Source organism: Hemiscyllium ocellatum, chromosome 10, assembly GCF_020745735.1.
Source record: "Hemiscyllium ocellatum isolate sHemOce1 chromosome 10, sHemOce1.pat.X.cur, whole genome shotgun sequence".
In the NCBI taxonomy this organism is placed as follows: Eukaryota; Metazoa; Chordata; class Chondrichthyes; order Orectolobiformes; family Hemiscylliidae; genus Hemiscyllium; species Hemiscyllium ocellatum.
Window position 1 is genome coordinate 45,432,606 of NC_083410.1, and position 12,295 is coordinate 45,444,900.

The 12,295-nt window shown below is 38.8% G+C and overlaps 1 protein-coding gene across 1 annotated transcript in view; it reads left to right on the forward strand.

The window, feature by feature from the left end:
* Positions 1–12,295, forward strand: part of ush2a (Usher syndrome 2A (autosomal recessive, mild)) — a 985,309-nt gene that overhangs the window by 363,266 nt on the left and 609,748 nt on the right. The window contains 1 exon segment of the mRNA XM_060830996.1: positions 250–372. Coding sequence (XP_060686979.1) covers positions 250–372 — 123 coding nt within the window.

Genomic DNA, 12,295 nt, shown 5'->3' on the forward strand with positions numbered 1-12,295 from the left:
TGTTGTAGTCACACTTAGCAGCATCTAATAGAATGTTTCATTTTCTGTCTTGAGCAGAAGATTTATTTTCTAATGGTTCTAATATTTGATTCACAGTATGAAGACAGACTGAAGAGCTTTGATTAAGTTAAAAATCATGGATATATTTTCCCTGTTTATCATAATTTATTTCCAAGGTTTAGGTGAATGTATAGGAGACATTAAATTTGCAAACGACGTTGTTATAAACTTGGCGGTTGCATTCACTAATGTGTTATTGTCAATCTGGATGGATGCTTGTCATCTGACAGGATTGGTAACTGCAAAGAAAATAACTTCATTGTTGTATACACCAGGAAGGAACATGTATATGATAACGGTTTGCATCCATTTGCACATATGAAGATATTTTACTGAACCTTTTCACACTAATTTTTCATATTTATTTTTTAGTACTAACTTCCAATGCATAATATGTAACATGCTATTCTTATGAACAGAGTTATTGCAACAAATGATTAAGCCTTAATATCGGGTCTTTTGGAGTGAGGGCTTGCAACATAAGAAGGTAAATCATGACTTTTTAACTTCTTCATAATCTTGAAAAATCTATTTCAAAAGATTGGTGAGCAATTAAGGAAAAAAAGGGCTTTCCCTTAAATGATTGTTTCAACAACTGAATACTAAATATACACCATTAATTTGCAAGTCCAAAGATGTGCAGGAATGGGTGGATTTGCCATGCTAAATTGCCAATGGTGTCCAGGAATGTGCAGGCTAGATGGATTAACTATGGAAAATTAGGGGTTACAGAGATAGGGTAGGAGGGAGCTGGAACCAATGCTTTTTGGCGGGTCAGTGTAGACTCTATGGGCCGAATGGCTGGCTTCCAAACTGCAGGGATTCTGTGATGATTCTATGAATCCTGAAATGATCAATTCTTTATTTTTTAATGGGGTGTTAACATCTTTGCTCCAATTTTAGAAATTTCAGAAACAACTGAAAACTTGAGATTCATTGCTGGCAAAGTTACACTGGTTGGTTGTTCATATTTAATAATATGTTTCAATAGGATAAAATTTCCCAAACATCCATTCGGCTATTTCTATTAGAAGCATGAGTGCTATCACTGAACAAAGTTAGCAAACATATTTCGGAAACATAAGTAGCTGCAGAATGTCTTTGAAATAGATTGCTGGCTTGTGTGTTGGTTCTTTAATCCATTAAAGGAAAACTGGCCTCATTCTTGGTTAAGGTAAAGAGCACATTTTACAAATTTAACAGTTAATGGAAATATAGCCAATGTGATTTCCTGGACTGACTTTGAATGCTTAAGGTGGTTTGAGAGCAATTTTCCAGATTTTTATTCTTTTTTTTAACCTTTGTTTTATTTTCTTTCTGTTTTCAGGGGATTAAGTGGGAGTTTGAAAGTGTCTAAGCATCAATGCTTCAGGCAACATAAACGTGGAACAGGCTTGGTGGATCAGCTGATCTTTTCTCCGCTTGCTATTTGGAGTATATGTTTAAGAAAGACAAATCAGAAGGGGGAGTGACTTGGTTAGGAAAATATGCTTTCACCTGGAGACAGGCTAAAAGTCACTGCTTGAAACTTTGACATCTTGAAAAGGATGGATATTTGCATTTGAAGTCCCATAATGCCAAGGATACAAACCACATGCTGGATAGCGGGATTAGGTTGCATATTCAAGTTGTCAATGAGCACAGACACAGTGGGCAATGTGGCCATCATTTTGTGCCAGGAACGTTTCTACCTTTTTAAACATTCCAAATATCTGAAGAGGGATAGGTCCAGGATAGTGACGTAGGGAAATACCTTCTTAAAATAGTTAACATTAACTCAATGGGTAGAATAGTTGCCTTCCATGTTGCAATAAATCTTCAATTTTTGTACATTTGTTTGAGGTGATTACAAACCTCAAACCTCTACTTACTGATTGAACCAATGTTGGAATCAGCATTCATATATTCAATTAGAATCTATGAACGTTCCACTTTTAGAAAACCTTAATGTCACGTTAAAGTAAGTAAGAATTGAGTTTGTATTGTGCCACTCACAATTTAAGTATATCCCAAAATACTTTAAAATTTGCAATTCACCAAGGTTTCTTCAAACGCACCTTCCAAACCCATAATGTCTACAATGTAAAAGGACAATGGATACTGCTGCGTGGGAGCACAGTCCGTGCGATGTATGATCCTGACCTGAATGTACATCACCCATTCCTTCATTGCCATTTGGACAAGATCCTGAAATTCACTATTATCATTCACCATGTGGACCACAGGGCAGATGTTTAATTTTGTGGGCGAAGTTAGAAATAGGGACCATTGTTTAAAAATAAGGGTTTGTGCATTTCAGATGGAAATGAGAAGCTTTTTTGTCCTCACACAGTCATGAGCCTTTGGAATTCTCTTCATTTAAATGTTTGAAGCAGGGTCTTTGAATACTTTCAACCGGGTTAAATATATTATTGGTAAGCAAAGGAGTGAAAGGTAGTGGGGGTGTAGATGGGAGAGTAGTGTAATGTGACTCAGCCAGGATTTATTTAATGGTGGAACAGGCTTGAGAGTCTTTGCAGCTTCATCCTGCTTCTGATTTGTATGTTCATATGTATGTACAAGTGGTTCAAAACACAGATCATCACCCCCTTCTCAAGGGCTTTTGGGAAGGGGTAGTAAGTGCTGACCTTGTTAGTGACAACAATATCCCAAGAATTAAATTTAAAAGTTTGCAGAGAGCAAAGTCCCACAAATTGTCATGAAGTAAATGACCAGAAGGTTTTTTAATGTGTAATATTGATTGGGAGGTGCATCAATGCTGGCCAAAAATTCCCCCGCCTTTCTTCAAAAGGTAGTGTGGGATTTCTACATCCTTATAGTAGACAAGCATTAACATCTCATGTGAAAAATTGTAGTCTTTGATTGTTTCCCCCCCCCCCCCCCCCCCGTATCACAATGCCCATGCCAGCTTTTATTATGTGCTCATGTGTCACAATCAAGACTTAAAATGATAACCTTTTGATTTAAAGGCAAGTGCGCTACGACTCAGTGAAGGCCATCGGCCTGTAAATGAAATCTATGCCCCTATTTTTCCATCTTATATTCAGACAACATAATTGTTCTTACTTTGTGTGATTACAATGTTAGTAACTTTTCAGCATTATATTAAGCTTATCAGCATTGTTAAAATGTGGTTTGGCTATGAATTGTGTATTTGCTCTGTTTTAAAGCTCAAAAAATGTGGAACTACTGACTTTCAATGATACCAGCCCCCAGAATTGGCTTAACTGATTTGTCAGCATTGATTATTTGCTAACATGATAAATCTGTGTCAGATTATGATGAACTGTCTGTGTTCTATCTATAGAGACAAAAGAAAACTGCAGATGCTGGAATCCAATGTAGATTCACAGGAGGTTGGAAGAACACAGTAAGCCAGACAGCATTAGGAGGCGGAGAAATGTTGACTTCTCCACCTCCTGATGCTGTCTGCCTTGCTGTGTTCTTCCAGCCTCCTGCCTGTCTACCCTGTAGCCTATCTATAAGCTTTTGTTTCAACAGGATCCCATACTCAAACTGGTACAAACTTGGTCTCACATATAGTGTCTGCATTCTTCATCTCACCATGGTGCATGCAACGTAATTTGCAAGCTCATTATTATTAGGGCAATATTGTCACAACCTGCAATTGTCTTTATGGCAATATAGTTTACACTATGAAAGAATATTGCATTGAGATGCAGTTGGACAAACTACTTAACCCTTTCAGGATTGCTGAAATGAACTTGTTTGCTTCTAAACTGATTAACAGACTATCTAACTAATCTCCTGCACTGAGTAGTTTTTCCCTTTCAATCCAAACAATTACTTGGAACATCTCAAGATAGAAAGGACCCAATTGCTCCTGATAACTGTTGAGGAGAAATTGTTAAATTATGGCAGACAAATCTTGCTGAGAAGAAGATTGTACCTTCACTGAATAAGAATTTGGGATAACTAGAACCTTCTCCCAAATAGATGAGATGACACTAATGGAGATGCCTCACCCAATTAAAATGCTATAGTACATGCAGTGAGGATCTGACAGCAACCTGAGGATGGTAGATAATGAAGCAGGTTTCAACGAGCCCCTCCCCAAAGCCACAGGACAGGGCAAGTTGACCACCCTTGTAACTGCTGCCAACACAATAAAGTATAACTGTCTCTGAAGTAAACACAAAACCCTCCAAGGTTCTGGTCAGCAATGTCAGGCTGAGCCCTGCTGCTCAGTTTCTCTAATGACAGAAAGGCCCAGAGATCACTACAGAATCCTTGAATATATGCAACTATAAGCTCATAAGATATAGGAGCAGAATGTGGCTATTCATCCTATCGAGTCTGCTCTGTACTTGATTATTGCTGATATGTTTCTCACCCCCATTATCCTGCTTTCTCCCCATAACCCTCGATCCCTTTACCATTCAAGAATCTATCCATCTCTATCTTAAATACAGTCAATAACTTGGCTTCCATAGCTCTCTGTATCAATGGAGTTCCACAGAATAACCACTCTCTCGCCAAAGAATTCCCTCATCTCAGTTCTCAAGGGTAGTCCCCTCACTCTGAGGCTGCGTCTTCAGATCCTAGTCTCTCCTACTAGTGAAGACTCCTACTAGTGAAGACATCTTCTCTACATCTACCCTCAGCTTCTTGTGTTCTGTACATTTCAATCAGATACCACCCGCCATACCCCGCACCCCACCACCCCCCCACCCCACCCCACCCCACCCCATCCTTCTCAACTCCATTAAGGACAGAGTCAGAGACCTTAGCTACTCTTCATAATGCAAGTCCTTTATCCCCAGAATCATTCTTGTAAAAAGCCAGCATTACCCCAGAAATAAACCTAATAAAGGAATCCAAATTAGATTGCCTGACTCAGGGATTATGAAAACAGCTGTGGAATACTTTACAGTTTCTCTCCATAAGCTGTCAGGAACATTTAAAAAAGAAAATCGCCCTATGAAGCATTCCTTGGGAACATCTCTTTTTTTTTATTAACACCTCATGAATCTGGGATTGTTTCTAAACCTAAATTGCATTAAGGTCTCTGTGCTTATTGCCATGTTTAGATTGTGAATTTTGTGGACCAACTCTGAAAATGATCAATTCAACAAGATACAGCTTTAAAACATTAAGTTAAGGGATGGAAATGGAAACTGAGATTCCATTAAATAACTACAGTTGTAAGGTCTCCGTGAATGAGAGAATGAAAGAATATTTCTTTACCACTTTTTTCCTTCTTATCAGAACAAATTTTGAAAAGAAATGAACAGTGTTCATTTATTCCCCCAAAGGTGATGTTGCAAACGGATGAAAAAACATATTTAGTACATATGTATACATGTCAAGCACATTCAACAGCTCAACAAAAATTGCTGTTGTAATCAGAAACCTTCCAGAGCTTCTCAAACATTAAAGAAAGCTAGATAATCAATGCCTCATCTACTTCCTGATTGAACTGGAATCAAAATAATGTGTTATAAACTGCACAGAGATAAAGAATGAAACATTATAGGGATCTGAAAGATTTGGGCTATGGGGAGATTGATGGCAGAATTGGTTGAGAAGTCCGTCAAAGCTTATCTTAACATTAAGAGCATCTTGCTCCATTTTTAATGCATCTAACAAGTGACGTAGCAAGTTGGCAATTAAGGGAAATTATTGCTCATTAAATGTAATGTTAATGACTAGATTTCCTCATTAATATCCAAATTCCAAATGTGCCAAACAAGCCAATTATTGAGAAATCCTAACATGGAATCTGAACAAGTAGCTACAGACTTTAGTTTGCCACTTGCTCCAAAGGACTTCCGTGGACTCAGAGTCATACATCACAGAAATTGACCCTTCAGTCAAATCAGTCCATGCTGAACATAATCCCAAAGTAAACTAGTCCCACCTGCCTGCTCCTGACCCATAGCCTTCTAAACCTTTTCTATTCATGTACTTATCCAAACATCTTTTAAATGTTGTAATTGTAAGCACATCCACCACTTCCTCAGGAAGTTCATACTACATACAAACCACTTTCCAAGTGAAAAATTTGCCCTCATGGCTTTTTAAAATCTCCCTCCTCTCGCCTTAAAAATGTGCCCCCTCATCTTGAAATTTCCCAATTTAGGGAAGAGACAACTTCCCCCTCTATCTATACCCATCATTATTGTATAAACTTCTATAAGATCTCCTCTCAGCCTTCTATGCTCCAGTGAAAGAAGTCTCAGTCTATCCATGTTGCCAAGGACCAAGGTTCTAAGGTAGTGAGGAAGCAGCGCAGAGACCATTCAGTTTACTGATGTGAGAGATTGGAGTGGGTGACAGTATTTGAGACAAAATGTTGCAAGTAGTAGGGAGAGTGGTAGAGCATGAGGTTTGGTGGGAGGTGGGTGCACAAACAGACAAAGCATGAGTGTGAGGTAGTTGAAAGAAGACTGTGGCACTTATTCTGGCAGAGTGGTAAAGTTCATCAATATTCTTACCACATTCCTGGCCATTCCCCCAGACCATTGAGACAGTATAATCCAAGTTGGAGACTTCAAAGCATGTTGCAGGGTGTGGCCTTCTTTATCAGTCCTCTGGGAAGGGGACTCATCTCCTTTACCACTCTCTTGACCAGAACCTTCATGTCCCTGTTGGAGAATCATGCTGCCAAGTTGCCTTTCTCAGACCTCTTCACAAAACATCCCGTAGTTAGCAGGGAAGCTTCAGAATGCCAAAAGCTGCCAGTGCTCATCTGGGTGCACTGCACCTTTTAACGTTGCAAGGCCATATGGGCTCCTGATCTTTCACTGGATATCCTTTGAGTAACATATTGTCCTGGGATTGGTTAGTGCGCAGATGGGGTGGGAATTGGTGACAGGTGCTATAGCAATGGCATGGCTAGTCCATGAGGAGTATTTGGTCAGGAACAGCAAGAAGTTTTGTATGGCTTTGTGGTGGAAATCCCTCCAAACATTTGATGCACTTAGCTAAAAAGATATTGTTGGATTCAGCTCAAAGTTTTGGAGAGATGGTACTGACAGTGGGAATGTTACTGGACCCAAGCTAATATTCTGGGGATGTGGATTTGACCCACACCACGACAGCTGGTGGACATTTGAATTCCTTAAATATCTGCCTTTCTTCCCTGCACTGGCCTAGATGTGGTTGATTCTCGGTTGCCCTGAGCAAGCCCCTTGGTTGAAGGACAATTTGGGATGGACAATGTATACTAGTTTAGCCAGGGATGCCCATATTCCACAAATAAATTTTAAATGTAAGGCAATAAGTTGAGAAACGTGAAATGGAAAGTATTTTCACGTGTATTAGATGAAAGGCCAGTTAGCCTGCCTCTCTGTGGTTAGAGAGAAAATGATTAAACTCCTTTCTTCAGTGATTTGTGTGGCACGTTGTAATAGGAGCAGCAACAAATGGTCTGTATACCATTTTGCACCACAGGCTGAATATTGCAGTTCTCTCCTTCATGTGTACTTTAAAATTTAAAACTACTTTTTGAGAAAATTTAGTTACATTAAGGCTTATCAGAAAAATACTCAAATATATTTTAAGTCTTTCTGTTGTGTCACGCAAGTGCATTTAACCTCTCTGGACACGACTCTGGATTCCATTTTAAACATTTCCAATATGGGTATTAAGTATTGAGTTCACAGGCTGCTTTGACCCCAATTACTGCTGCTTTCATCATTGAGGTGGGAAGCCACTATGAATATTTAGTTTTATAACTTCATATATAAAGGGGATACATATATGTAAAAGAAAATCTTTTCAAATTTGCTGACAACTGCTGCACAAGAAGAAAATCTGCTTTTGCAATTTCCACCTGGTGCAGCAGGCAAGTCAGCCATAAAGCACCTGAACGTGGCAGATTTACTGCAGGATTGGAGGGAGAGAAGTCTATTTGGTCACCATGTTATCACCCTTGGCAATAAATTTGGAAGTATGATAACATAATTTTGCCTAATGGAAAATATCTCAACACCTGGAAGTCAAATGAGGTGAACTGGAGAATGGCTGCAAGTTGTTAATCCTCTGTGTAAACATCCTCTACATGTAGTCCTTCCAGCAGAAAATGGCTCAGAAACAGATATAAATCAAATAATCTAAATTATTAACTTCAATATATTATTTGTGATAAAGAGGACATGCATAATGAATAAAAACAAGTAACAAAGGAAGATTCTATTCTCCTTAGTATCAAGCATTAGGTGTGCAAAATAAAATATATTTATAAAGATTATAAAAACAGAAGTTGTGGGGAAATAAGTTGTACATTACAGAAACAGACCCTTCAGTCCAACTCATCCATGCTGACAGATATCATATATTAATCTAGTCCCATTTACCAGCATTTGGCCCATATCCCTCCAAAACCTTCCTATTCATATATCCATCCAGATGCCTTTTAAATGTTGTAATTGTACCAGCCTCCACCACTTTGCCTGCAGTTCATTCCATGTACGCACCACCCTCTGCATGAAAAGATTGCCTCTTAAATCCCTATTATATCTTTCCATTCTCACCATAAACCTATGCCCTCTAGTTTTGCATTCCCCTATCCTGGGAAAAACACCTTGGCTATTCACCCTATTCATGCCCTTCAAGGTTTTATAAACCTCTATAAGGTCACCCCTCAGCCTCCGACACTCCAAGGAAAATAGAATACTTAACATGTCAGGCATGAGAGAATCAAAGGTTGACCAGCTTTCAGCAGAACTGGAAACACCTTGAGATATAAGAGGGTTCAAGCATCCATACGCAAAAGGGAGAGAAAAAAACAAAGGAGAAGGTTTATGTTTGAAGACAGGAAGGATTAAAAGAATAAGTGAATGCTGATTCAAGGACGAAAATTATTTTTGAGGAGCTTTAAATGGCAATGGCAGAATAATCAAAAGGGGAAACTTTCTTTCAGTATCTATCCCATCAAGCCCTCTAAGGTCCTTGTATGATTCAATCACCTCTAATTCTTCTAAACTCCAATAGATATAGGCCAACAAGTACAACATTTGCTTGTATAGAAATTAGTCAAGTGAACCCTCTGTGAATTGTTTTTAATGCAATGATGTTCTTTCTTAAGTATGGAAATAAAAATAGAGTACTCCAGGTGTGGTCTTAGCAATGCTATATTTAATTCCTCTTGCAACAAACAAAAGCAATCCATTTGCCTTCCTAATCACTTGCTGTGTCTACATACTAACTTATTTTGTGATTCAAGTAACAGATAACTAAATTCCTGTGCACCACAGAGTTTGGCAATCTCTCTCCATCTACATAATATGTTCCTTTTCTACTCTTCCTGCGATGTGGATAAGTCACCATTTTATCACATTATAATCTATCTGGCATTTTTTTTGCCTGACGATTTTACCTATTTATATTATATTGGAAATTTCTTATGTCCATCCATAATGTACTCTCCCACCTAGCTATCTTTATGCCATCAACAAATTTAGCAATCATACATTTGGGTCTCTTCATCCAAGTCATTGGTATAGATTGCAGGTGGTTCTGGCACTGATTCCTGTGGCGTTTCTCTCATTATGCTGTGCCAACTGGCATATAGACTATTCATCCCCTAACCCTTCTTGTTCGCTAGTCAATTCTTCATCTACTGTTGAGTCTGGCTATTATAGCCTGATTGAACTAAACAGTTCTTTCTCTCCCACCAAACTAATTAGAACATTGTAGAACAGACAAGTCAGTGGCAGAGTGGAACAGAAAGTGAAAATTACACCTTCCTGAATGCTCAGGATTATGCTTGTGAACTGAGTTGCTGTGTTCCAAAAAGTGATCACCTGATTTTTTTTGGCTTTCTGATGGGGAGGAAATTGCATTGTGGGCAACAAATATAGAATACTAAATAAAAGGAAGTAGAAGTAAATTGATGTTTCTGCTGAAACATAAGTTTGCTGCCTTTTGGGGTATCTGCAATTGCATAAACCTGTTACACTTCTAAATTTCTTGCAGTTCTGATGGAACATCATTTACCAAAGAGGTTAACATTCTGACTAAAGAGTTACAGCCTGACCTATTGAAGTATTTGCAGCATTTTCTATTGTTTGATCAGGTTTCCAGCATCCACAGTATTTTTACTTATTCATTCATGAGATGTGGTCATCGCTGGCTGGCCAGTATTTATTGCCCATCCCAGTGCCCTTGATGGTTGGACTGAGGCTGCCTTCTTGACCTGCTGCAGTCCACCTGCTGTTGATTGCCCCACAATCCCATTAGGGAGGGAATTCCAGGTTTTTGACCCAGTGACAGTGAAGGAACAATAAATCAGGATGGTGAGTAGCTTGGAGGGGAGATTGCAGGTGGTAGTATTCCAATGTATCTGCTGCCCTTGTCCTTCTAGGTGGAACTGGTCATCGGTTTGGAAGGTTCTTTCTAAGGATCTTTGGTGAATTTCTACAGTGCATCCTGTAGATAGTAGCAGTAGTGTGTACTGAGCATCGGTGGTGGAGGGTGTGAATATTTGTGAATGTGGTGTCTTGGATAGTGTAAAACTTCTTAAGTGTTGGTGGAGCTGCACTCAAGCAGCAAGTGAGGAGTATTCCAGCACACTACTGACTTTGTGTCTCGTAGCTCATGAAATGCTTTGGGGAGTCAGGAGGTGAATTACTTGCTGCTGTATTCATAGCCTCTGTTCTGCTCTTGAAGTAACTGTTTCTGTGATGAATCCAGTTAAGCTTTAGGTTCAAGGTAACCCACAGGATGTTGATAAGTGTTGAATGCTGTGCAATCATTAGTGAACATACTACTTCTGACCTTATGATGGAGAGATGCTTAACTATTGAGATGATGAGAAATACAAGACTTCTCATAATGGTCAAACTACAGATGAATAACAACAAATTGAAATCATATTGAATCAAATTTAACAGAAGATTCTTAGGCTGAAGAAAACTCATTAAATATGCGTCAAATTTCACTTTGCCATAATGGTATGAAATTATCATCTATGGATTTTTGAATTTCATTTTCTGGACCTTTCATGAACTGAAATGACTTTAAACAGTGACCAAAACCTTGACGTAAAAATGTCCACAGGCATCACCTGACCGACACGAATTGCTATGTTTCAGGAAACTAATGTGTATTGGACAATTTGAAATTTAAAAATTACTGAAAGTCAATGAGACAAGCCAGCAAGTTCCCCTGGAGAGCTGTGAGAAGGCCTTCATCTCCTATTTAGACTTATAATTTTATAAGAATGTTCACATATTGGATATAGTGCCCTACCTGCTGAAGACAGAGAACACATTTCAAGGACCTGGCTTCTGAAGAAAGAGAGATGAAACTAAGGATGCAGTGTGAAACCATAGGAAAGTTACAGACTGTTGTGCCTGCACTAGTTGACGGAACATGCTGTCCATTCTAATTCTACTTACCAGCACCTAATCTGCAGCCTTGCAGGTTGTTGGGCTTCTGGTGCAGATCAAGACTTCTTTCAAATGATTCAAGTGTTTCTGCCTCTTTCTGCATCAAGCCATGCAGTGAATTCCATAATTCTGTCACCCTCTGGGTGAAAAAGCTTTTGCTCATGTCCTCTCTAATCCCTCTACTTTAAATCATGTACAGTGGTTATTTGACCTCTCTGTTAAAGGAAAGAGATCTCTGTAAATCTCTCCAAGCCCCTCATTATATTGCACAAATCAGACTTCTCATTTCTAAGAAAAACAATATTAGCCTATCCAGTCTCCACTCATACCTGCAGTTTTTCAAGCCCTGTTTTCATAAATCTCCTCTGTACTCTCTGTACAGCAACTATGTCCTTCCTCTAATGAGGTGACTATAACAATACAAAATAAAACTTCAACTGTGGTCCAAGCATTTTCTTAAGTTTTTTTTTCAGCATTACTCCTCTGCACTTTTACTAATGTCTCACCCAAGGAAGGAAAGCACCCAATATGCTGTTTTTCTCCATTTTGTCTACATGTTCCGCTACCTTCACGGAATTGTGGACATGAACTTCAAGATCACTTCCTTTATCACCCTCAATACTCTCCCATTTATTATGTATTCGCTTGCTTTAATTGTTGTCCCGAAATGCATAATTTTGCACTGATCTGTATTGAATTCTATTGGCCACTTTCCTGCCCTCCCTTCCTCAGTCATCACCTAGCTCTTAATGGACTGATAAAACATCTTTGAACTTTCCTGAATTTTACCAACCAATATCTTTTCTATCTTCTCTTTGCTTTTCAAATTTCTTATTTTAACTTTTTCCCTGTATTTTCTATACTTCTCCAAGCTTCCT